Source organism: Diadema antillarum, unplaced genomic scaffold (genome assembly GCF_040938485.1).
Source record: "Diadema antillarum isolate AM-2024a unplaced genomic scaffold, OU_Dant_1.0 seq00001523_RagTag, whole genome shotgun sequence".
In the NCBI taxonomy this organism is placed as follows: domain Eukaryota; kingdom Metazoa; phylum Echinodermata; class Echinoidea; order Diadematoida; family Diadematidae; genus Diadema; species Diadema antillarum.
Genome location: NW_027272255.1, coordinates 247,410 through 274,627, shown reverse-complemented (window position 1 = coordinate 274,627; position 27,218 = coordinate 247,410). Strand labels below are relative to the sequence as shown.

Sequence of the window (27,218 nt, the reverse complement as noted above, 5' to 3'; positions counted from 1 at the left end):
GCTCAGAGAACAAAGATGGTCCTCTAATATTCAAGAGTTTCCTCATTTCTCTCAGTCTACATCATCTCCAGAGCACTTTCATACTCCGGCAAGATACTTTAAAAGACCAAATGCTCACCACATTTGCTATATAACTATAAAACAATAAAACTAGAAAGAGAAAAGATATCATTTCTAGCTCTGGGTGAAAATAGCCTGTGTCGCCATTGAACTTCCTATTTTGACGCATTCACAGCAGGGAGAGAGAGTGGAATCCCTCAAACGAGACACAGAGAATTTTCCTGAACAGATACTCTTGTTATTCTTCTAGCCTTTTTCATTGGCTTCTTAAACTCTACACTCTTTGACAGAAGATTACCAGTTTCCAAGTTCAAAGCTAGGACAATAATTCATAGATTCATGCAAGTGTGTAAACACTGCATTCTGAATCATTTTTACAACAGACTGTACTCAGCAGTTGAAACATAAAAGCCTATCAAATACAGGGAATAATAGACTAAGATCAGTTTTAGTATTTGCCAAGTTGAGTGTTGGTCAGGAGCTCAAGTATTGCCTACATGTATTTCATCACCTCCCCTTTTAATTCACAACTGCATCACTCTTCCCTCAAGGACAGATTTTTTATTTTTTTTTTTTTGATGCAATTGAGAAATTTCTACCTGCATCTTATCACACTGGGCCCCTTTTTATTGTTCTAACACAAGAGTAACTAGGAATTATGCAAATTACCATCAAGACAGCCAATCAGGTTGCAGAATTCCTCCTGTTGTCATGGTGGCTGCTCTCATTGTGAGTTGCTGCACTGGCAATTATCATATTGTATCAATTATTTCTCGTACAAGGAAGCCATCAGCTGCTATCTATCAATCTTTGCGGCTAAGACGGACAGGCAACTTAGAGGTTTACTATCAACCTTCCCTGCTGGGGGCAATATGAAAATTTTTTGTTGTTCTGTGCATTCAAATCTTCCATCCCATTCATTCTCATAAGTAACATCCTCAATTTTCCATGCCTACACAAAAGTTTCTGTCATGCGTGCGATATACCTACAAAATTTTTAGATATCCTACGAATGGCCAAATCACGGTTTCACCGAGACTGCTCATGACAGTCGTGGACTGAATGAATGTTGCAAACCCACAGCTTCCGAAGGCACGACTCACATCCGTCCTGGATTTGAATCTCGGACCTCCAGTCGTATCAACTAGGCGCATGTGTACCACACAGTTTCTCCCGACTTGCAGTAGAGATTTCTGTTTTAATGCCGGCCAACTTCCTCTCCTTCACTCGTGGAATCAAGGATGCAGGAGGGCTAAAGTACCGGGAGTGTTCGGGTATGGTTGTCGGGCGTGGGGAGAGGCTGTAGGGGTAGAGAGGTGGGATGGGGGGGGGGGGGGGAGAGAGAGAGAAAGGGAGAGATGGAGAGGAAGATGCGGGGCTAGCGGAGCGTTGTGTTATGACCGCTGACTCTTGATGAATCTGTAGGTGAGGAAGAGGGTGGCGGCCACAGCACCGATGCCCAGGCCCACTTTCATCCAGAGGCGGGTCCCCTCCTCCTGAATGCCCTTCAGGTGTCTGGATGTACGGAGATACAAAAGAAAACAAAAACAAAAACATGATGGAGATGTCTTTTGTGATATAACTAAAACTTCCAAAGTTGGCTACCCGCTGACTTGACTCAATCGTAATTTGTGAGCTGAATTGATTACTTAGCCAGGGAGTTCTAAATAATATCCTTGAACTTTTTTTATTATTATTCCATCTCTGCCCAATTTAAATTTCTCTGATGATTTTAATTCATTATCTCCTTTGTTTCTATTTTGTTGTTGGTATTGATTCACTAGAATGGAATATCTTGCACATAGCATGTCATACAAGGGGTCACTGGGTTGACCATATCTTCTCTTATATCGCCTTGGTACTGTGATAGTAATCAAATACATATGGGCCGTGATGCGAGAAAAGGGCCCTTAGCTCCGCTGCGCGAAAACGCCAGAAAACGGCGCGGAAGTTTGACAAAGCAATATGCGCAAAAAAGATCAACTAGCTAACTGCGCGCACATGCATAGACTCATCATAAGGTGACAGGATTTGGAAAAAAAAATGTTTTTTTAAATGTCGTGATGGGGTCATTTAGGATTGGAATTTCAGAAAAAGGTTTGCATATCTAAATACGTCAGAGTTCCTTCTACAATGTGGAGGTGAGAACTCTTTTTCGGTATTTAATGCCCTAAGGGCCCTTTTCTTGCGTCACGGCCCATATTCTCTTGTTGATCTGATATTTTATCTATTTTGTATTTTGCATTTTTATATCATCTAATTTATCCAGATATCTCCGTTTGTTGCTCTAAAAAAAAGATGTCCCCAGCTGAAAATGTAGCAGTCCATCAATGTTTTTATGACAACCTCAAGACTAGGTTCTCATGACTGCCCACAGGGTGTGTATGCTGCAAATTCCTTTGTAATGATAATTGAACTGCTCTGCTTTTTGATTTTCTAACCCAAACAAACCAGTCACTATTTCAAAAAGTCCCTCCAAAAACGAAACATCATCGGTGGATTGGCACCTAACAGATTACTAACACCTCAATTCTGACTGCCGTTTTTGATGGGTCAGTCCATCCACTTACTTAAACATGCACAAAACATTTCCAAACAAATAAACCAAAATTAATCATCATTCCATTAATAATGTGGGTTGACAGTTAATCTTTATCATGCAAAATTGAAATCAAATGATGCTAAGGTAAAGAATAGACAATATCTGACTAAACATGCTCTGCAAATTAACTCGGGGGCCCCAAAGCCATTCATTACAGCCTGAGGGTTGAAGTAAGATATTCATGTATTCAGCAGCACCTTTTGATGTAACGGCCTAATAAAACACGAACTACGTAACAATTAAGTACAAAACTAAATAGAACTAGGATAATAAATTACAACTTCATATGGCGCAAACACACAGGAAACCAAATATCTAATACTGACTTCGTTCCATCACTGGGTATGACAGAAAAAAAAAGTTGGGAAAATACATAGATTGCATAAAATTGCCGATGAACAATCGGATGAGGAATACCTAAGTTTGCTAGAACAAGATGCACAGAACACTTTGCATACACAGGGCTCCTGACTTGAGAGGGGAGGAGAGGGGCTGGGCTGGGCGGGGCAGGGCGTGGCAGGGCGAGGTGGGCAAGAAAAGGGGAGACAAATCAAACGCTGTTAAGTCAGACGTAACACGATTCCATTACAACGCATTCAACAAAATAGTCAGGTCCAAGGCGACGCCTTCAAATCAACAGAATCACAGAAGAACTCTGAATAAAGCAACCATGAAATACTGCATGACCATGCATGAGAAGAGGGGTCACATTCAAAAAGTAGAATCAAGATGGCAATTCTCTGCTACAGCAAAGCAAGTCAAGTTAAGGGTCGTGTAAGCTCAACCACAGAGACAGCTCTGCTCATGCTATCAGCAGCACCCTATTTGAGTATCAACCTTTGCAACCTGATATTGATACAGAATCTTCCAAGCAAAACAGGAGCTCTGTTTATAGAAGACTATCTCCTCTTCAGACAAAAAAGTGGAATGAGGAATATGCAGTATTAATTGTATTTGTATGTCTTCCTCAGTGAAAATGCAACTTTGCAACAAAACCTGTATAAACATTAACACACAGCCATGGAAATAAAAGAGGAAATTTACTTTGGGGCATCACTAACTCAAATTTCACTTTCAAACCATGAGAATATGCTGCACTGCAGCAAAAACAAACAAACAAAAATGAATAAAAATTAATAATAATCAAAATGAAGTAATAATAATTAATGAAAAGATAAAGAAATAACAATAGATAAACAAATAAAAATAACTGAAAATATGGCATGTCTTTCCTTAATTTAGCAAGCACTGCATAAAATTATACCTCTACTCGGTATCTCTCCAGAAAGTACAAAGGGTTACCAAAGAATTGGCAATTATGCTCTCATAATAGATCAAGGGAAAAAAAATCAAACCCTCATATATGATAATAAATGAGAAAATTCTAAAAGTATATATACAGGGAGAAGTAATAAACAAGCATTTTCTTATTCGACTATTGCTTAAATAAAATCACATAAGTCTGTTTAAGAATATATTGTATTCATTTTAACACCAATTTCCCAAGAGTAAAATAATTGCTGGCTTTGCATGATTCAATGTCTGTAATGTGCTCTGAACTGCAACTCTGTGGAATATAAATGGCAATAAGGGGTGTTGTTGCTGAAGGCATACATAAAGCAGTTTGCTACACCCAGTTTTTTGAAGTTGAATCCCATATCCCAGGTTTCTTTAGCAAAATAAAACAGAAAAAGTAAAGAAAATAATGAACCCCCAAAAATGCTGTATCAGTTAAAGACTATGTAGACATCGAGTATTCCATGCATGTCAGACGTATCTGAAATAATGAATCCCGGTTAAAAGTCTGTAGTATTAAAAATAAGTAATAAATAATTAATGCCATAATGGGAGTCAGTAATGAAATACACTAAAAATCAATAAGATAATCACAGGCATATTAACAGGCAGCTAACACAATATATGCTGTCACTTGATGCATAGCTGGGGAATCCATGAAATTAAATGGTAGTCACATGGGTCAAAGAAGTGTCATGAGGTATACGCCATATTTTTCGCTAGCATAATCCTGAACAAGTGTGAATGGCTTTTGCAAGGGGTGAAATTTGTGATTGAGAACCACCAAGACATAATAAGAAATAAGTCTCATCCCTTTTGAAGAAGCAATGTTAGTGATTTACTACCTTGCTTTAATCTGATTTGATCTGATTTGATCTGATTTGATTTGATTTAATTTCTGCATTCCTTTCTCATACATGAACAAAAGACAAAGTCAATTGAACAAAGTTATTGTGCAACATTTGAATAGCAGAAACAAATAGAAACAGTTTAATTACTGACTTAAATGTCAGCACTGTTTTTCTTGACAGTACAAAATAAAGATGAGCAGGTGCTATGTATGCATCAAAAAAAAAAATGGAAACAAAATGTACTGCGTTTGTGTAACAGGAGGCAATATTTTCCCACGTTTGTCAAGTTTGCAGGTATTAGTGGACTTGCAACATTCATCAAATTTAAAAACCATCGCGAAATGAATGGCGTATACAGTACACCGAAGGAAGGAGGTTAGCCGAAAGGATATGAGACCGAAGCGGAATGATGGGGATGGGTGGAGAAGAAGGAGAAGAAGTAAGGGGGAGGGGTTAGACCTGAGAGTAGAGTTGGAGCCCATGAACTTGTCTCGGAACCACATCGCTGCCGGGTGGTCTGCCAAAGCCCCCCTCATCTGACTGTTGGGGTGGAGGGGTGGGGGGGGGGGGGTGGGCGTGGCCAGATGGGGTGGGGCCGGGAGAGACAGGGCAGGGCGAGATAGGGATGAGGTCAAAGGGGGAAACGCAAATGCGGGAGGACATTGGAGTGGACGATGAACATGGTGTGACAAGAAAGACGAGTACGACAGGGAGGAAAAAAACAGATAGGAGGAAAAAGAAGAGATGAGAAACAAAGGGAGGAGAGAGAGAGAGAGGGAGGGAGAGAGAGAAAGGAGACACAGATTAGAACATACAGCATGAGACACACAAAATTATGCTGTGAGACAACATCACAAGGTCTGATTTCATCATCGTTCAATGGACAAACTTGAGGAAAAGACTCTCGCTGATCCTCCTCCTCAACTGCATACAAACACTACTCCCCTCTCGGCACAAGGATGTCTATGCACATTTGATGCACTACAGAGTGTCACAACAAAAGAAAAGAGACAATTGCACTCCACAGATGCCAGCACACTCATGCAGCAGTAGCCTTTTTTTTTTTTACCTGATTAATGGTATCTTCTGACTGATAGAACTACGTGATGAGAGCAGAATAGAAAGACATGCTTTATCTCCTCTTTTCTTGGAAGAGATGAAAGAACAGGACAGTGACAGTTGCTGCATATGAAAGTACATAATCTCACACATAGTTGCACTTAGGAGTGCACACAATGCTTGTTGTGAATCAAAACTAAGAAACACCTCACAGGACTAACCGAGATTTTCTGACACTTCTTTTTTCTTTTAAATTTCAAGGGGGTATCCTCATCTTTAAGTCTGTTGTACATCTTGCCTCTGAACCTCGCTTCATTATAACCGAAATATTCATGTCCTGATGATCCTGTTTATGAGTGTCTGAGTTTAACTTCAGTGATGTAGTGGTGCACTGGATTTCTTCCCATTTTTGAAATGGCCGTGAGCCAAAAAATTGCTAGATTTCTATGACTAACCTCATATCATCACACAACTAGAAAGCAGATTTGATCACTCGTAGTATTACATCTTCACAAATGAAAGGCCAAATCATCCCCAACAAATCCATTACCAAGTCTGATCACTGTCCTGGTGATAAGTGGTACTTGTCAATGAGCATTAGCAAAAAACAAAAAAAAACCTTAACGACTTTCCAGTACAATTGTTAAAGGGTGGATTTCATTTTGATCTTTTTCTTATTTCTTCTCTTGCCTCTGTTATTCCAACAATCAACTGAAGCTAAGAATTTGGTGTATAAAGTCTCCCCCTTGTAGTAGTCTTAGATGGCCACAATCAAACTTTATGAAAAATAGACAACCCTACACAAACTGCCATTCCATCTGACTTACGGGTACGCCGCCAGCGTTGCCAATTTGATGTAGATGTCCTTGTTGGGCCGCCCGACACTGCTGTACGTCTGCGGGGGAGGCAGGCTGTAGTGGGTGCAGAATTGGGCCGGCTGGAGGGGGTAGTCCTGGCGGGCGGGGTGCTTGTCGCTCTTCCCCGCCACCAGCAGGCACGGCACGCTGCTCCTCTCGAAATGTTGCTGTGGGTGAGAATGATTTCTGATCATGAGGTGAAGAGCAAACTTGATTTCTAACAAATGTGAAGGTGGAATATGTGGAGTGTATCGTAAACCACTAATGGCATCTCATGCCCTAAAGTCACTAGAAGGAAAGGCAGAGCTAAGTGTTAAGTCACCAGCGAGTCACAATGTATCATAATTCTTCCCTGTTCTACATCACCTTGGCTTACATAACACACAGGTCTTATCCATGCAAGAATCACCTGTCACAGTTTCCATGAAGGATGAAGATCCAATGCCTCAGAGAATACAGGGATAGAGGAAATGACGGATACAGCATAAAATATATGGACAAAGAAGACATAGGTCATTTACCATGTAGCTCTAGCGAATTTGTCAATCTAATATGAACAGAATATTATCTACCAATCATTCAATGGCCTTTGTTTTTTGTTCTTTAGAACGGATCTTCGACTACATGAAATGGGTTTAAGATATATACAGGCAATTTATATGTTTTTTATTTCGTGATTTACATTGATATGAGGTTAACACTGCTACTTAATTTTGTTTCCTTTACTGTTGTTACATATCATCACTTTTTATCATCACTTTTATCATCATCATACATTCTAATCAATGTATTACACCCCTACTGAGGCAGAGCTCAGGGAAACACACCTTGTAAATCTTGGCACAATACTCAAATGTCCGTGGGTCTGACATGTCGTACATCAAGCAAGCCACATCGCATTCCAGTTCCTCTGAAGAGAGCTCGTCGGACAGTCCCACATCAATCTCACGCAGCTGAAATTGACAGGAAGTGCAGGATTAATCACAATAATCCAAAATGCCCGACTACATGCTATCTAAGCATACCATTATTCTCTTTTGGCTAAAAAGGAGGTGAGAAAATACATACACATAAGTCTGAGGGTGTGGCACAATTTCGACATGTCATATGGTGGGTCCCACCTTTTATTAGGAACACTTTGTTTTGGGATATCTCAGCCATTTCAAGACCAATGTTCATCAAATAAACACTGAATTCCTCTTTGAATTGTACGCTCTTTCACATTTCATATGTGGTTTCTCATCTTACAAAAGAGTTCAAAACCTGAAGCCCCATCTCAACCAAAACTATACTATCCCTTTAAAGTTGTATCATCATCAGCATCATGATGCTGAGAGTTATTACCAGTATATGGATAAAAGGTTATCCTTAAAAGATAAAGCATGGGGTTTATCAGAGTTGTGTGAGATCTGCAATGTTGTATCAGAGTGAGACATGGTGTTTCAGGGAAAGCACAATGATGATTTTGAGAAGGACTGAGTGAGCAATGGTGAGATCGGTGTGCGTTGCGAAACGTATGGGTAAAAAGAAGACCGAGGGTACGAGGAAGATGCATTATTTGAAGGAATCGGTGAAACAGCTGGCAAGGGTGAATGGAGTGTGATGGTATGGGCATGTGTTGAGGAAGGATGATGATCATGTTCTGAGGAAAGTGCTGGACCATTGGGGCGAGTACAACTGAAGAAGACGAGGAAAGAGACAGATAGAGTAGCATGGGAGGGTTTGCTGGAGGAAAGAGGATGCCCAAAATCAAGCAAGAAGGTGAGAAGGTGTTGAGAGCAGTGGCTCATAGAATATGATAAATCCCACCATCCTCGTTATCGGGGACCAACTTGGATCAAACTGGATATTGATGATGATGGTGATGGTGATGATGATGATGACGGTGATGGTGATGATGATGATGATGGTGGTGGTGACGATGGTGACGATGACAATGATGACGATGATGATAGTGGTGATGGTGATGATGATGATGATAATGGCAATGGTGATGATGATGGCGATGGTGATGATGATGATGATGATGGTGATGATGGTGATGATGGTGATGATGATGATGATGATGATGATGATGATGACTATGAGGGCGATGATGGGGATGATGGAGATGATGGCAATGATGGTGGTGATAATGATGGTGAGGAGGATAATGATGATGGTGATGATCTTACCAGTAGGTACTTCTCCTGCCCGTAGACCTGCACCGTGTTGATGGTGTAAGCTGAGAGACTGTCCCGCTGGATGACCGGCGAGTCCAGGCACCTGTCAGTCAGACCCTGCAGGAAGGCCGACTTGCCTGCCCCCCGCGGACCGATTACGTTGCACCGGAAGACGGTCCGCGACGTCTGACGCTTCTGAAGGTCCACCTTCTTGTCTCTCGTCACTTTTGTCAAATAAATACAGAGACATTTGTGATGGAACACTTTCTAAAGCAAACCTCCCTACAACCAGTATATCTTTTATTGCAATTTACATTCAGGACTCAACCCTCATGTACGTTTTCAAAAAGAAACTCAAGACACACCTATTTGAAGAATACCGGTGATTATAAAATTCATGGATTATCTTAACTTGTGACTGATTTATTTGTTTGTTTCTTTTGTTAATTGTCAATGCCCATTTGGTGTTATTATCTGTAAAGCTCTCACAAACATTTTATGATAAGTGGCAAACTATTGTTTCATATTGTTATTATTACAATGCAGTGCACAAGTAATAATTCACTATGAAAAGACTATACTCAGTTATATCTGTATTTCTGCACCATTGCACAGGTTAAACATGATGGTATTTGAAACACTATAATAAGATAATGTACCTTGACGTCTCCTCAAAAAAAAAAAGATGTTAAAAGATGCCTAGAGTCATATCTACTCATTACTCTTTGGAGTATTATCGATCTATACTACTGTGACATGCCTAAAATGTACAAGACGTCAACATCACATCAAAAAGGAAGTGTATCTTACCAATAATGGCAGAGAGCTGGTTTTCGTGGTCGGCCATCACGTATCTGTAGCCAAAGTAGGCCAGGAATTCTAACGTCCGCTGAATGTCTAGTAAGGTTGTTAGTCTGTGCAGAGAAAACACACAAATCAAATAATAATAACATATAGTCATCGGTTCCTGCTGGCACATCTTATCAAGTATGCAAGTTCCCGACGTATTAATGACAGCTGTTAGTCTGGGCGAATGATACCTCTTTATGTACAGTTTGCAGTTTGCTTACGTGTTCGTGTTTTGCTTTATGAAATCATGGGGACCTGCACACTTGAACCTCAGTCTGTGTGGTCAAATAGAAAGGAATTAAAACAAGAAAACATCTGTACAGTCATTGCGTCCTCCTTGTTTGTTAACAGACTGAATTCAAATGATGAAGAGATATTGATGTATCCCACAAGGTAAGAATAATACAACAAATTAATACAGCGCCCTCTATCTACAACTGTTTTGAGGCGCATTGTGGAGCAGGAGACAGAAAAGACATAAATATTATGCTACAAGTGACTACAATCTTGTATCAGCTATGTACTGTATGCTCACGTAAAGAGGAATGTTTTTAGGTTAGCATTAAAAGAATCCAATGTTTGCAAAGATGTGCCAGTCTAAATATCTTGCTTGCAGTTTGTCCATCAACTGCCCTCCCCCCCCCCCCCCCTCCACTATGCATCATCAGAAAATGCAGACTTACGTCCATTGGGACAGGTAGCCGTGTAACGTTATCCAGCCCTTCTCGTTGGTGCACACCGTCATGTTGACGTCCGGACCCCACGGCATCATGGGACAGGTTTGGAAGAGAGTCTGCAGCTCGGCGGGCGATAGGGAGCCGTCGCGATCCTGAGGCAATGACAAAAGAGAATTTGCCCCACTGGATCATTCTTGTCGGCATCTCATGAGAAGAGTGACTCACCCAGCCTTAACTTTGTCTATCGATGCAAACCTGTTCTATTACTTTCCACAGACGGCCACTTGTTCTGCGCTGATTCACAGTGTCCAGCATAAACCAACACTCCCAAGCATGCATCTACAGATTTGACCAAGTCCTTTGTTGGCATAATTCATTTGTTTATTACATTTAGTAAAGCTAGATTACTTTTTTTTCCCCTCTGATTTCATTTCACGTTTACAGAAACTACAACTGAAATCTGGACATTAAAGAGTTCTGACTAATGCACAACAGATACACCCACAAGCAGCAAGTCTTTTTTTTTTTTTTTTTTTGCTTTTAAAGATGGTATGTGAGAAACGAGAATTCACTGCACATGAAAGATACAACACTGGCAGCAAACGTTGACGTCCTGCCTCAGGACAAAGAGTGAACTTACCTTGTCATACTTCTCAAAATGTGATGTCAGAAACTGGTAGCCTAAATGACTCAGCTCCGTGGAACAGCCCCTTCCAACCCTCAACCTGCACATGACACATGACAATGAAACATGCGATCAGGCATTACGTAACTACATAATAGCCGGGTTCACACGTATACCAATTAGCGGGATACAAATCTCGAGATTTGCATCGCGATCGTCATCCCGAGTTTTTTGCACGTGTGGACAGAAAAAACCCGAAAATTAGCGGGATAAGCATCGCGATGCTAATCCCAAGAAATCTTGCGCTGGTTCGCCAATTAGCGGGATAATTGGCCCCACGCTGGTACATGTGAACGGTCGGGATTAGAATCTCGAGTTTTTACATCCCATCATGCAATGCGCACATCGCAACAGCGAGGCCTCTGCAAAGAGGTCCTTCACCTCTTTGGAGCACAACAACAACAGCGCGCGAACCACACCACTGACGCGTAAAAGACAATGGACAAAGGTAAGTGCGCGCAGGCAGTGATAGAGAAGGGCGCTGTGTGACCCAGTTTGCAGGCTTAGCTGTTATCTCTATCGGCAATTAGCTATAATTCGGTATGTGTGGACGCTCGCCAAATTAGCGGGATACCGATCGCGATCGTCATCCCGCTAATTTGTACGTGTGAACCCGGCTAATGATATAAAAGAATCTCAAACATGACAATATCATCCCTATATTACACAAAACAAATTATTTTTAAACACACCCTGTCGGCACCATAAAATGATTATCTTATTGCTTATACCAGTTAGAGCTTTAAAAAAAGTAAATGAATGTGCTTCTAACTTCATTAAAGCACAATATCAAATATTTATAAGCAATGCTCTTGCAAAGAATATGAAATATCATCACTGCAAAAATGGAACACTGTGCTATATCATATGGGCAAATAAATTCAATGACTTATCTACCTGATAAGATCTTTCTAACAATACGTAAAGCCATTCTAACCTACTACTGTGCCTATGCACATGGTAAGGGAATTCATGGTTAGCGCATGTCTCATTTGACCCCTACCCCACAGTCTTTCAAATAACATGGAAATGACCTATGACAGAGCATTTTTTGTTGAAGCATGCCACCTTTGTAATCAATGTCAATGAAATAGGTGTGCAGCTTTTGTTAAACACTATTGATGAATCACTTTCACCTGTGCGTTCTAACAAGGTGAAACCCACAACTTAACACTCCGGGTCCTCATTTGCCTTATTCTTTTCGTTTGAAAGTCAATGGCAAATGCACAATTATTCTCATTTGACCTTTATTTTGCACATGCGCAAATCGCAACCGTGAACTCCCTTATATCTTGTCCAGCTTGCTTCATCCAGTCTATTGGCATTCATTTCCTCAAAACTTGGACTTAATGTAAGATGAACCCACCCTGAGAACAATGCAATACAGCAGGTGTTAAGATGATCATAAAATTGATATTCACTGAAGAATAATTTCAGGGATGTCTGCACTGGTGGGTGAATTAAGCACACTAGCAAATGTGCTGAACATTCAAACCAAAGCAGAGCAAATGGTTGAAATACTTCATGCATCCAGATTCTAAGGAATTCCACCATAGGAAACACGTGTGACATTTCCAGTAATAACTCCTCCAGTGGATTCAAAACAAACATATTATACTATCCCTACAGGGATGCCAGTGGCAAATTGCTCTTGGGCCGGAAATTTTTTTGTGAACAAAACTGATGTGTGCGGAGCGCGAAGTCCCTTCGGCCGGGGTCCAGGGCCCGCTCAAGGGCCCTGGAAGCTCTGGGGTTCTTAGATGCTCTCTGGTGCAATCTGAGCATTTCTGAGGGCTCTTCTTCCCTCAAATCTAATCCAGAGAAATGAATTTGTAGCAAAAATAAAGAAGTCCTAGTGCCGTAAACTCCGTAGTTTTGCTTCGTTCAGCTGACTCGATCGACTCACCATACTCTCTCAGCGCTGTAGCTATAGCGAGAGCGCAGCATGATCCATGCACCACACATATAGTACATCGCCTAGAAACACCACACGTTGTTCGATCGCGATCGCACGTGCTGGTATAACGCTTTCCAGACAATAATGTGGTCGTATTCTAGAAAAAAAAAAGGAATTTTTAGCAAAAATAAAGAAGTCCTAGTGCCGTAAAATCCGTAGTTTTTACTTTTGCTTCGTTCAGCTGACTCAATCGACTCACCACACCGTCTCAGCGCTGTAGCTATCGCGAGACAGCGATTCATGCACCGCGACCGCACATCAGCATAGTACTAGTACATCGCATAGAAACACTACACACTGTTCGATCGCTATCATCGCACGTGTTGCATGTCCCAGCTAGCAGCAGCAACATCGCGATAGTTTTGCATGACAGTCGTTTTGTGATATTCTCATGCCCAAGTATATGCGAAACATACCACGGAAATCATGAAAGTGAATGTCCCGTAAGTTTAGATGATCATATTTTTTCGTTTTTCTTTCTTTCTTTCTTTCTTTCTTTCTCGTGTTTTCCGGCTTTCCCACACAGACGGAAATAATATCACGAAGCCGGAAATTGGACACCAAAATATGAAAAAGCCGGAATTCCGGCTATTGCCGGAAAACTGGCATCCCTGTATCCCTATCTTTCTCTATCTCTACCTTGGTGAAAGGTACTCCGCGGTGAGTTTGAGAGCATCGCTGTAGCCAAATTTCCTGAGAACAGTCCATGTGGTCTCGTGTCTTCCCCTCTGGATGAAGAGCGTGTGGAGAAACAGGAAACCTGCCACGATAAACCAGAAAAAGTCTCTTTTTCTAAGAAAAAAACCAGAGACTATCACACAGCTGGCATCTCATAGTAACAATTAAAAATCAAGGAGCCCACTGCACGGATGAAATCTCTCCATTTGATATAGCTTTTTTCAGAATTCACGCTGTTATTGAGTTGTTCTTCCAATGAACAATTAATCTTTGCTAATCAAATAATCTATCCCATATCATTTGAATGAGCAATCCTTTTCATTTACATAAAACATTAGTGTTAAACTGACTTGAATCTTCATCAGGAATATCTCCAAAATCAAAAAGTTTCATATACAAAAGAATCTCGAATTGACAAATGCCTTTGATGAATTTTTCAGTTTTTTTTTTCTCTCTCTCTTAATTAACTCTTCATTTTAGCCTATCACAGCTTGCAGTCAGATCGACTTGACTCTTGATCATGAGTCTTCCACTTCTTAAAAAAAAAAAATGAAGTAAAATGTAACATCATCAAACCATGACCCTGCTGCTCCACCCATTTTGAATAACCTTCAGATAATCTATGGTTAGTTTTCATCTCATGAAATCCCTTGTAACTCCCTAATGGGCTTAAAAATGTATCGGCAGCAGACTTTCAACAACAAAGAGAGAGAGAGAGAGAGAGAAACTCCCTTTATAAGTCTCCCAATTGCTGTTTAAAAATGTATTACCCTGTAGATATAAATATTACCCTTTAGATTCAATCAATCTCCACTTGTAAAGACTTAGCAATGGTGACTATTTTAAAGGGATGCTTAAAATTCTTGTATCATTGACACAAAAATAATTGTGACATTGTCTACATGCAAACCAATGAGAGAGAAGTGAGGCGATGACATCATCATCTCATCTAATTTGCATATCTGATCATCACAAATAGTTGGGGGACTTTATAAAAAATTCTGTATCTTTACTTTTTATTTTTTATTTTTTTTGGTGGTGGTGGTGGTAGTGGTCCTATTGTAATGAAACTTTCACTGTTGCTGGTTTTGACTATCTTTTGAAGAAAAAAAGGAAGTCAACTTGAAAATGAACTGGAGTACTCCTTTAAAATCTCTCCCCTTGGGGAACCTTCTAAGCATCATTCCTTCATTACTCTAGATCCCTCAGGGATCCTATCTGGGCATGGATAATCCACCAGGTCTATCACCACTGACTGAGCCTTCCCCACCCCCCCCCCCCCCCCCCCCCCTCCAAAAGAGCTCTGGGCTGACTCATGCGACCAAAGCTTGCATTGAGCTCTCTCCACTTCTCAGCTCCTACAAGCAGGCTCAAATTGTGGCACAAACCAGCTTCAAATATTTAGTGACAGGGTTGGCAACTTTGCTCAAAAGCACACAATTTCCTAGACTAACTCTCCATACCTCCAAAGGGGGGGGGGGGGGCAAAGGACACAGCAGAGCTGCATAACTACCCCTTGATCTCTCCTTTTTTCTTTTTTTTTAGTTTGCTGAACAGTAATTACCTAATCATGCCCTACTTAACACACATTGTAATGTTTAATTACTCTATAAATTATCAGGGTTCAAACCTTGTGGACACAATAAAATTGAAGGCTGTAATCTTTTTATCAGCTGAATAAACAGATAAGAAATGACATAAATCCATTTTGCTGTTCAGAGGCTTTTTGGAGACCTCGCTGCAACCTAATGAAGATATCAACCATTGTTTTGACCTACATGCAGAGTTAAATGGTTTGAACATATCAATGATAATAAAAGGCTTAGATTCACTCACACACAGAACCTCACAACATACCGGTATGCACAAACACACGTGCATGCACACTGTTTGTTTTTCACTATTTTTTTTGTGTGTGTTTTTCAGTACACACACACACACACACACATATACACAAACAGCTCTGTACACTAATGGGCCTTTCCTTCTGTGCAAAACTTGATATGCCGTATATTTAGCGAGTCTTATTTTTCACATATCGGGACTTCAAGACAATTTCACGAGTGATTGAATTTGCAATTATGGAGTATACCAATGGACAGAGAAATCGGGAAGTATGTGCATCCATTCACACAGCAGATTTGCCAAGACTGAATAGGCCTAATTAACTATTATCACACACCTTGTTCATGTAAGGTGTTATGCATACCAATGCACATTGCATTCATGTTGGTATCAGAGTTAACATATTCGTATAGTATTAAAATCGGGAATAGCAGCTAACTTGCAAAATTCGCAAAAATAAGAACCCAGCAAATTATATGGCATATACCGTATTGGGTTTGGGAAGGTTTGTTGCTTTTCTTCGCTGAACAATTGGGCTTTGTTTGCATAGCAGTCACAGCAATTACAACACATCATGTCAATGGCAAGTCATTTGTGACCATTCCAGTTGCTATGGTACTTGCAATGATTGTGACACTCACAGTCCCCAAATCTATGGACACATGGCTCCAATGTGACAACAAAAGAGTTTGACTGTTTTATCTACAACAAACGTCAGTCATTATAATTTCTGAGGACAGACGCTCTTTTCTATACCTCATATTCTCATCCTAAGTTGATTTACTGTACAAACCCACTCATACATACATACATACATACATACAAACAAAAATTATCAAACATATGCATCTGTCCAGCCATCTTTCTGTATACCAGAAGACTGCAATTTTCTACCAACCTATTTGGGTGAGGCCATTGTTCATGACACCCTCTGGTATATTCTTCCGCACCACGGCTTTCACATCGTCCAGGGCTTGTGGCTGCAGTGGGGCGTTGAAGCATCTCCTCTGATAGTCACAGAGCATGGACAAAAAGAAAAGAAGATGGAAATGCCAAGGTTAGCCAGAAATATGCATAACATACAACTCTACAAGAACCAAGATTTCAAAATACATGGCCTACGTCATTAAAAGAGAGCAACATGCAAAAAGGTGCTCACTCATTTGTCAGCCAACGATGTACAATTTTATCTCCTTTTTGTTTTTATGACACCCTCTGTTCCACAAGGTAGAAGTATAACCAACCCTCAACAGCTTCATTTCTTGGTTACTGTTTGATCACTTTCCAATACTACTACTAAATTATTTGTAGACATGCTGCCTAAAGCTACGCATCTTTAATAGAGGAGCAACAGGACAGCGAGAGATTGATATTTGTGATCCATAGTTGTATGTGCACCAATGACTCATGATTCAGAGTTGTGGGATATTAGTAGTTCATCACCAATAGCAATGTCCTGGCTGTGACCTAAAATCTGAAAAATGTGACAATTGTATAGGTATAGCACCATGCAAATAAATGTTGGACAAGCATTTACGCAGGACGTACATGGGTCACTTGGTCTTCCAGCAAATTCTAATCACACAGACTAGCAAGCAAGACTTGCACTGAAAACACACAAATGAACGGTGATAAAATAATTGCTCAGTTTTGCCCTGTACTGAGAAATGGTATGACTTTCAAAGAATTTTGGTTCAACTTGAATCACATCCAAACATGTAGATCCCTTGGATGAATATTTCTTTTTTCCTTAGAACTTTAAGACATATATTATGTTACTTACCTGGAAGAGATTGAGTTCATAATCATTGAGAATCCCGTCGTTGTCGAGGTCGCAGATGTTGAATATCCTACAGAGCGCCCTCTTGCACTCCGGTTTGAGTTCCTTGTCCTCGGCTGAATACAGTGGGCCGGTTGGGTGCAGAACGGCCTTCTGGGCGTAGTAGAACACTTCAGAGATGTTCTTCAGATTTCTGGCTGAACACTGAACAAGACAGAACCAGAAACATAAGCAATTACAACAGAGAGCTGAGATTTTAAAAAAAAAATCATATCAAATGGCAAGGTCAAAGGTCATCCTGCAAGTCTCATATTTACAAAGCATACATGTGTGTATATATCTTCAGCTATTTGTATTTATCTATCTCTACATTATCTCTTTCTCCCTCTCTCTAATAAATGTATATGGACACACACATACATTTCTATAGGCATATATATACACATGGAAGAATGTGTGTTCACTTATTTGTGTACATTTATGTATTCATGAAAATACATTTATAACAGTATATCATACACGACAGATACTGAACCAGAGCAACTCTACAACTCAGGATTACAAATATGTATCATATATGATGTATAATACACACATAAGTATGTGTGTATTTATTTATGTATGTCAATGTGTTTATATAAACACATACTGGTATATATCATACATAACAAATATACTGAACCAGAGCAACTCTATGACGAGAATTAGAAATATGTATCATACATGATGTATATATTAAGATAAAATCAGTAACAATCAGGATAAAGTGACACTCACCTCTACACAGGTCTCGATCTCTGCATAGTCGTTCATGATGGGGACCACCGTCTCCAGGCTGTTGGCGTCCGCCTGGTCAGACTTGTTGCCGACGATGATGACGGGGGTGAGGTGGTCAGCGCCCAGGGTGTTGCGGACCAGGGGCAGCCAGTAGTCGGTGATGCTGTCAATGGTCTCCTTGTTGTTGACAGCGTACACGACACAGATAACGTCGGCCTGAGGGTAAACAATAGGAACACATCAACGTTCATCCAGAGGACATGGGGGAGGGGAAGGGAAGGGGAGAGGGGCAGGGGAGGGTAGGGCAGGGGAAGAACAGGAAGGGGAGGAACAGGGAGGGGAAGGTAGGAAGAGGAAGAGGGAGGGGGAGGGGGAGGGGGAGGGGAGGAGGAAGGGAGGAGGGAAGGAGAAGGGAGGGGAGGGGAGGGGAAGGGAGGGGAGGGGGGGAAGCGAGGGGAGGGGCAAAGGTGAAATTTACAAGAGGTTAGAAAAGTCACAAGAGCCATTTTGAAGCGACCTACAGACAGGAAGGAAATCGGTCCTGCTGTTATTTTAGGTTGGCATACTTCATAGCCTACGACTTGCCTTCTGTAAATACAAAATCTGTACATGAGGGGACAGCTAGACTACACTGCAAATATAACCACAGGAGCATACACCTACATAATACCTTTGAGTAGCAGGACTAATTTCTTGTAGATTTCACGATGTATGTGAATAACTTGTGATGGATGCCTCTCTCCTTTCAAACTCAAAATAAAACATGTCGTTTGCACATGTATGAGGAGTTTACTTTGAATTTGCATTTTCACCCTTTGGTCACACATTCAATGTCAGTAAATATAATCACATTCATACACTGTAAGTTGTTGTTTCTTTGGGTGAACTACTTTACACAGCAACTCAATCTTTCCATCGTTGCTAGTTTTAAGTGTACAAATTTACATTTCACTCTGCATATTTAGCAGTTATACTGACAGAATTGATAGGATGGGAAATATACATGTGAAGTAGGTAATGATGCAATACATGAGCAACACACACAACACTAGAACAAGAATATGCAGGATGGCTACTTTCCCTCTGGTACAAACATCACACAGAATTGTCTGCACATAAATGCACACTTACCCTATCTATTTCTTCCAGCAAGATCTCATCACTCTGTTCCCTTGCTGTACATGTGGAAATACAAAAAGAAAAGAATGCAAGAATATTTATAAGTATAGTTATAAACTGTCTCTTGAAAAGAAACGTGTAACCCTCTTCATCCGCCCCCCCCCAAAAGAAAATCAAAGTTCAAGAGGTATTTTGTTTTACTCATATGTAACAGTAGAAATATTCATGTATAAATGCATAGACAGGTAGGAAATGCATGCGAACTCATGTTCTGTTCCACAAGAAATTTGCCAGTTATTTTCCACATGAATTAGGTGCCCGATTCCATTGTTCGTCAAATGAATCAACATAGACCTTAACAGTTACAAGAATCAAAACAATAGACAGGAAGCTCGACAGTGTCACTTGTTATAACAATGAAAAAAAAAGTACCTGGTATACATGTAGCCCAACTAATTGCAGTACAGAACATGTACATGTCTGGGCCAGCATATAGTATATTTCTAGTATATCCTCTTGAAAAAAAAAACAGTATGTGCATTTATACCCTCTCCATCCAATTAACCCTGCCGGAGCCAAAATCCCAATAGACACCATTGACATCTTATTCAGTGTAGTTATATCAGTGGTAGGGGCAGAGGTAATAAAGGATGACTTGCCTGAGAAGTCTACTATATGAGTTGGAACCTTCTCCGGGGTTACATCAGGTGGGATGGTAATTTCTTCCGCCCTGGCTGGTACCTGGTTTACACATGAACAAATGTTCAGTTGACATGACGCATGAAAGACTTCAGTTTACACAATTTCTATTGCTTCGTTGAATGACATGTAATCGATTCATACATACATCGGATAGGTGTACATATGACTACTTTTTATCAAGTTGAAAACATGAAATAATCTGTGGTATGTACATTCTACAAATAATTGAAATTTACACATTATCTCAACTTTACAGTTAACATCATTTAAGCATGTGCAAACAAAGTTCGAGTTCATACTAATATGCAATTTTGTGGTTCTGCAATGTAATACACGTACTGTAAATGTAAGAGAATCGCAAGAAACTAGACATCTTCCTCCAAAATTAGTATCTCATTGCAAAGTGCCTCATATATATCGTGAGACAGACATCGGTTTCCAAACCAGACTGTTGGTACAGACACATCGCACTGGAAATGATAATACAGTTGTAAGAGAGGGCTTTTTATTGTGCAGGCTATGCAACAACTGTTGTTTAATTTGCACTGCTCTCTGCATTAGGTCATCTTTCTGATTTGGGTACACGTATTAATGGGGGCTTGTTTCTCACCTCCATGATTTCAAAACACACCCAGGAGAGTCTTTTAATTTTCTATGGTTCTAAATTTAATTACTTTTGCATAAAAACTTGCCATAATGCTTCATGCCACTTCCATTTCCACACCATGCTTTTGCTATTGAAGACCTGCGCCTAACTCACAATGCACACAACACTGATTATGATTTCTTTGAGATTCTATCGATGATGGAGACAAGGGGGGGGGGGGGGAAGACTATTTCTCTTCAAATACCATCACAGACAAGAGAGCCTCATGTGACCCCAATGAACTCACCTCTTCCTCAGGAAATTCGTCACTAACTAGGGTCAGAATGAGAGATGTTTTACCAACACCACCTGGTAGAGCAAGGCAAGCAGAACAATGGGTTGGCGACTATTTGTGACATTGCTATTATGACATTATGCAGTATAAGTACTGGGCAATTTAGAAGTCAAACAAGTCCGTACATTTTCAATGGTATTCGCAGGATGTTCACCTACGGCTATGTTGTAGACAACATTTGCTCTAATACCTAAGACTGACCCGAGAATTGCTTTTAATTCATGCGTCAGTGGAGCTAAGGTAGAAAAATTCTGAAATATGTGAACATAACAACTGTATATAACAGAATCTACCTTCAGAAGATCTTCTGAAGGCCATGAAATGTAGAAGAATCAGAAAGATTGATCGTATATAGGTCAACAGCCACGTTTCTACATACCAAGCTACAGCCACTGACATCATGTAGTCTGTGTGTGTGTGTGTGTGTGTGTGAGCTGAATGAAATCAATTAACCTTGACCTATATGTGATCGGCACTAATGCCATACCACTTCCATTGCATGTAATCACAAGTTCTGATAATAATCCTGCCAAACCTCAAAGTTCAATCCAATGCCTGAATTCTGTTACATATTTAAAATTTTAAACACAAAATGTAAATTTGAACGATTTGACACAATTTGACTGTGACATTCATTGATCTATCCCCGGCAAAGAGGAAAATAAAATTGGGTCATAGTAACAAAAATGATTTTTTGCAGAAGTACAGGTGGCAACAAAATGAAAACACACAACCTCCTACCAACACTACTGAGTGATACGTGTCGTCCATACCATGCGCCAATACACGTACAAAATCAGCATCATCATCAATCTCTGAGAAATGTAATTATTTTAAAGGTGTGACTAAGCATACCAAATATACTGGTGCATTGTTGAAAACACAATTTAGCATCATCACATGAATCTGGAAGAATAATCATGGCATTTGTCACGTGACATGTCATATGACATAAACTAACTTACACAATCTTTGGAGCTGAAACCTTTTTGAGATGGTATACCATTGTACATAAATACATAGTCGTAAATCATTCAGCACAAACACACACACACACAAACAATTTTTTTCATAATTGAGAAGTTCATTCAAATGCTTTTCAACTCATACCAATTTGACCTATAGATTCATTTACTGGGAGAATTGTGATTTCCTGAAAGACAGGGAAATAGCTTTGACAATATACCAAACCATTAGAAGAATATCTTAAAACTGAATACTGGTATTATATCTCTGTAGTTATAAAACTGTACCAAGTGATGAGAAGCTTGTACATATTTTGCACTGTAATGGCAATAAAAGCAAAGAGCCACAGCATGGGCATCACTCACCATCCCCGAGAAGGAGAATGCGGACATCTCGTCTTCCGTACATGGTGTATAAAACTTTGGTCAACTAGTCTCAAGAATACTCCAGAATGTCATATTACATGAAGTAATGCACATGACCTGAAATGAGAAAAAGATAAAAATCTTACGAGGATGCATGTACATCAATTCTAATTTCTCTATAAAACTTTCAATCAGTTTTGAATGACTCTAATTCTAAAACTCTCCCCCCCCCCCCCCCCACACACACGAAAATAAAAAATATACATGTAAAATCAAATGAATTAAGTTTTATTCAATATTTTTGTTTGATAAGTTTTCATAATGCCAGTTGATGTACAATCAACAAACTCATTCCCAGAACAAATACGTTAAACAGGTAATTTGCATCATAGCATCAAACAACATTGTACAATTAAAAGTAGACTGCTTAGTGAAGCAAATATGCCGTCTTTTGATAAATACTCTGGCCTCATTTTGTATTCCACATCAGCAAAATCATTATTTTTATTTGATCTGCATGGAGCATGTTTCGTCATCCATCGTGGAAGATGCATGAACGTATCTTTAGGATAATGATTTTACATGACGTAACATACATGTACATGTATGTGTCATAAATTCATGAAGAGAAAATGACATTTGGTCATGTAACTGTGTCATGATCCACCATGATGGCCAACTGACTTGCAAAGATTAAAATCATTACATTTCCACATTAATCTTAACTATCTAATCTACAACTTTTATAACTACTAACTATCTTAACTTATCTAAACTATAAAATTTCACTAAACTTTTGACTGAACTGTTGCAGTTGTTCACCATTTTCAATCAAAGTTTCTGCAAGGGTAAACATTCTTTCAAGCATTCAAAGAACATTAGTTCAACTACCACACTGCATACATCTGAGTATCAAAACCAAGAATGAGACAGAAAAACAAAATTCCAAAACAGTCTGTGCCAATGTCAGTAACAGGTTTAGGGTATGGGTATGGTGAAAACAAGTGAAGTGCACTAACTGTATTTGGGAGATTGGAAGAAGCTAGACCTCAATCACTTTCAAGGATCTACTGTATGTCCCCTCCCCCCCCCAAAAAAAAAAATAAATAAATAAAATAAAATACAATGGGACCTTCCACAACGATATCTTTAAAACTTAAAAATAGTGAATCAATCTAAATACAAATTCAGGATATGAAACCAAAAGCATAACTCATTGCCCACATATTAAAGAAAACCCCATTTGATTTGCTTCAGTGGTCAAAGAGAAATGAGGAACTTTGTAGAGGATGTCAGGAATCTCTTCCCTCCAAGTTCTGTCTATTGTATTCACACACAAGAGCATTCCAAGTGCTAAACTTGGAAGAATCAGACTCATGAAATGCTTTACAACAATCCACATTTCTCTGTGACCGCTTAACCAAATTGAATGGGGTTTTCTGCAAAATAGAGCTAAGACGTTACATTTTAAGACCCTGAACTAGCATTTAGACAGTTTAATCATACTGAGTGTTATCGATGCAAAAATCTGATTGTATTTTTTTTTTTGGGGGGGGGGGGGGGGGAGACATAGTAAGCACACAGTAGGCTATAAAAAATACTCAACATATAGGAAGGAATTTTGTTGGCAGGGTGTGCCAATGGCAGATCAGACAATGCAATATAACACCTTTGACCCAGAGTTGTCTATAGATACAAAAGGTGTCATAGTATCAAATACTGTATGTTGACTATCGACTAACCACTGCCATAAACTACCATTTATTAATCAAAGTAATTGTACTCTGTAAGTTAACTAGAGTCATCTTCTTATTACTTCTTCTTCTTGTTATTCTTCTTCCTCTTCTTCTTCTTTTTCTCCTTCTCCTCCTTCTTCTTCAATAGTGACCACAATCGACTTTTTGATTATTTGTCACCTTCTGAAAGGTCTACATCGTGTGTGTATAAAGTTGCATGCACGCAGTCGATCTTTGAGAGGTTAAAAAGTAGGCCTACTTGCAGAAAATAAACAAATAATCACACAAACTGACGAATTGATGAAAGATGGAAGTACATAAAACATTATATAAAAATAGTATGTGACACGAATGTGTCAATGGTGCATGGTGTTGGCCTTGACTGTCTCCAATATTAAAATGGACGTCAACCTCGACATGAAATTAAGTGTGCAGCTTGTTTAATGTCAATGATATGGTACTCTGCTCTGCTAACCTAAGTCTAAGATACATGTTGAAAACATTAATCATTCTTCTCAGTAATTACTATATGTAGTTAGGGGTCTAAAGATAGATAGTCTACCAAATGTCAAACAGTTAAAATAAAGGCAGTGTATACAACCACACGCGTGTGTCTTTACCATCCAGCCACACGAGTGTGGTTGTAGCCATGGCCCGAGTCGCTGGATACAGCCACACTGGTGTGTATTAAATGTACATTTATCCACACATGGCAAGAAGCTTTATACATTGCGTAGCGGCGGGGAACACGCTGTGTGTGCATGTGGCCACATCAACACACGATATGATGTACCACCACAAAGCGATGAACCTACCTCCTAGATTAATTTCATTTAATATTATCTCACCATCTAGACATTTCAATTTAAACTTTATTCTCATTTTCTTTATTTGATAGGATGAATTTAAAATCAATAGCAAAGTTACAATTTATTTTGCACTTTAATTTACAATTGATCATGCATCGCGTTGTTATTGAGACTTCGCCTTCGTTCGTTCAAGTACAGTAACTCGCAAATCGTGAACCTACTGTAGCGTGCACAGGCAGCCGGCGCGCGGATCCCTGCAGTGGCAGGTGGCGGCACAACTGCGCTGGCTAGGCTACTGCTGCAGCTGCGCTGAGTGATCGCTAGCACCCGAAGTCACGATATTGGGCCTACCACCTGCAGTCTAGCGATGTCAAACCGAAGTCCCCCAATTAAGTGGCAGTTGTAACTTTGCTATTAATTCCAAACCCACCATATCAAGCAAACACGATTAGAACGGATCGATAAAAAATATTTGTAAGAAAACAATATTAGAAGGTATGAAAATGAGGTTGTCTTTCATCGCTTTGCGAGCAAGCTGGTTGTGTGGTGTTCATATGCTTGATACGCACGGCGATCAGCTTCTCCGTGTGTGTGGCCGTGGATATGTACACTGTACATATCACAAGTGTGGCTGTATCCAGCGACTCGGGCCATGGCTACAACCACACTCGTGTGGCTGGATGGTAAAGACACGCGCGTGTGGTTGTATACACTGCCTAAATTAAATAGCCAAATCCAATCATGCAACCAATGCATTTTTCATGCTATTTTTTATATCGAAATCATCTCATCTCGCATCTGACTGTAAACTGTAACGCTACGATGTCGTTCGGTGTTTAAATGGTTAGTGTATCTGCTTATTCTTTTTTTTTTTTTTCAATGCCACCTGTGCTGCAAGTACACTGCACTGGAATATAAATTTAAAGATTGATGCTTTAAAGTTTAATAACAACATGTGCGTACGCTTTGTTTTCTTTTACCTAGTCCTAGAATACATTGTAAAATGTAGGTGTTAGTTTACTACATTCTATAAGTTATAGATCTAACGTTGGTCCCCAGTACCAAGGAGGTATGATACCCCCTTGCCAGTACTAGGCCCTACCCAAAGCAACCAAGACTCAAGAGCAACCAAGAGAATGTCTAACGCGTTTACCTACACAGCCTTTCAGAACGGCCCTTTCATTCACGAACGTACACACACATGTACAAGCGTGTGGATAACAGTGTGTAGACTATAGTACACTACTAATTGCACGCAAAGTTCTGACGAAATCCTACAGCGATCGCTGATTTTACTGTACTTGAGAGTCATTCTCGTTTCATCAAAAATAATTTGAGCTTATTCAATGTACATAAAACGGTTCCATTACCAGGACAGGCAATCATACATTAAAAATACGATACAAACAGTTAATTTGAAAGTCAATTTCACGCGAAAACTTACGTGACTGTATGCACTACCGGTAGTGACCAACGGGAGTTCACCTGACATGCGCATTGGTGTTTTCAATGTCTGAGACCGAACTTCCCCCTCCCCATGCCTGTAACTCCCCATCCTGCGATCCCCAACTTTGTGTCTGTCTGCTTGTTTGTTCGTTGTTATTTTGTGTCTGTTTGTCTGTCTGTCTGTCTGTCTTGAGGTCTGTTTTTTTCTGTCTGTTCGCCCGTCTGTGTGTCTGCCACTCTGATGGCTGCTCTCTATCTGCTCTATCCCTTCTCTGTCTGTTCTTTCTCTTCTCTTTCACTCTTTTTTTCTTTTATTCACACACTCAGCAAAAAAGAACGAAAGTATAGGCCTAAACACTACAGTTGTATTTCGAGGTTAAATCTTTCATAAAAGATTTTGATGAAAATCGATGTGTCATGTACCATGTTGACGATAATTTAATTGGCTATCAACCTAATAGGTCAATACAAAGGGAAAGTCTACAAATGAGTGAACACATTCATTTTTGTCCTCCAAGGCATAGAAGTAAAAATTGCAAAAATTGACATGTTGGCCTTCATTTTCAAAAGTCCTTCATGATAACATTATTGATAAAATACCAGTTTAGCACAATGAGGGACTTGAATGAAATAACAAAAAAGGTTATCGTTCTCTTTATCTCTTTATAACCTCAAACAAAAACAAAATGGGAAACTAAAAGGGGAAAATAAGAATTTTCTGTCAACTCAAACTTTAAATGAAATAGGGAATAAAGGCACAAACATGATTAAATCAACAGAATTTCTAATATTACTCTTTTGATTTAATAATTCAAAATCCATGAGACAAATTCAAGGACTAAATATCATTCACAATTTTCCTAATTTGAAAAATCAGTTCAAATTTTTACCATTTTTCTTGATATTGGTTCTTTTCTCATTTCATTTGAATTTGGATTTTACAGGCATTTCTTCATTTTCCACCATTATTTTTGGCCTCTTTTGAACTTTTAGCTTCAA

The 27,218-nt window shown here is 39.6% G+C and overlaps 1 protein-coding gene across 1 annotated transcript; it reads right to left on the bottom strand.

The window, feature by feature from the left end:
• Positions 1–1,454: 1,454 nt before the first annotated feature.
• LOC139710353 (mitochondrial Rho GTPase 1-A-like) lies at positions 1,455–26,240 on the bottom strand. The gene is made up of 16 exons (XM_071622276.1): positions 26,218–26,240; positions 22,229–22,345; positions 20,850–20,911; positions 19,914–19,995; positions 19,267–19,310; positions 18,136–18,351; positions 17,362–17,562; positions 16,477–16,585; positions 13,695–13,815; positions 11,054–11,138; positions 10,420–10,565; positions 9,698–9,801; positions 8,900–9,111; positions 7,553–7,678; positions 6,696–6,892; positions 1,455–1,575 (listed from the first exon to the last, which is right to left on the bottom strand). Exons 2-16 carry the CDS (start codon positions 22,269–22,271, stop codon positions 1,455–1,457), a joined length of 1,869 nt encoding a protein of 622 aa, XP_071478377.1. The 5' UTR covers positions 22,272–22,345; positions 26,218–26,240.
• Positions 26,241–27,218: the final 978 nt, after the last annotated feature.

Bases quoted from the DNA above. Each gene is read 5' to 3' on its own strand.
- LOC139710353 (XM_071622276.1), bottom strand. From the start codon at position 22,271: ATGTACGGAAGACGAGATGTCCGCATTCTCCTTCTCGGGGATG. The intron at 11,139-13,694 runs GTAGAGATAGAG...TGTCATGTGCAG, and splicing joins GCGGAGTACCTTTCACCAAG to GTTGAGGGTTGGAAGGGGCT. The intron at 9,112-9,697 runs GTAAGATACACT...ATTTGACAAAAG, and splicing joins CCAGCTCTCTGCCATTATTG to TGACGAGAGACAAGAAGGTG.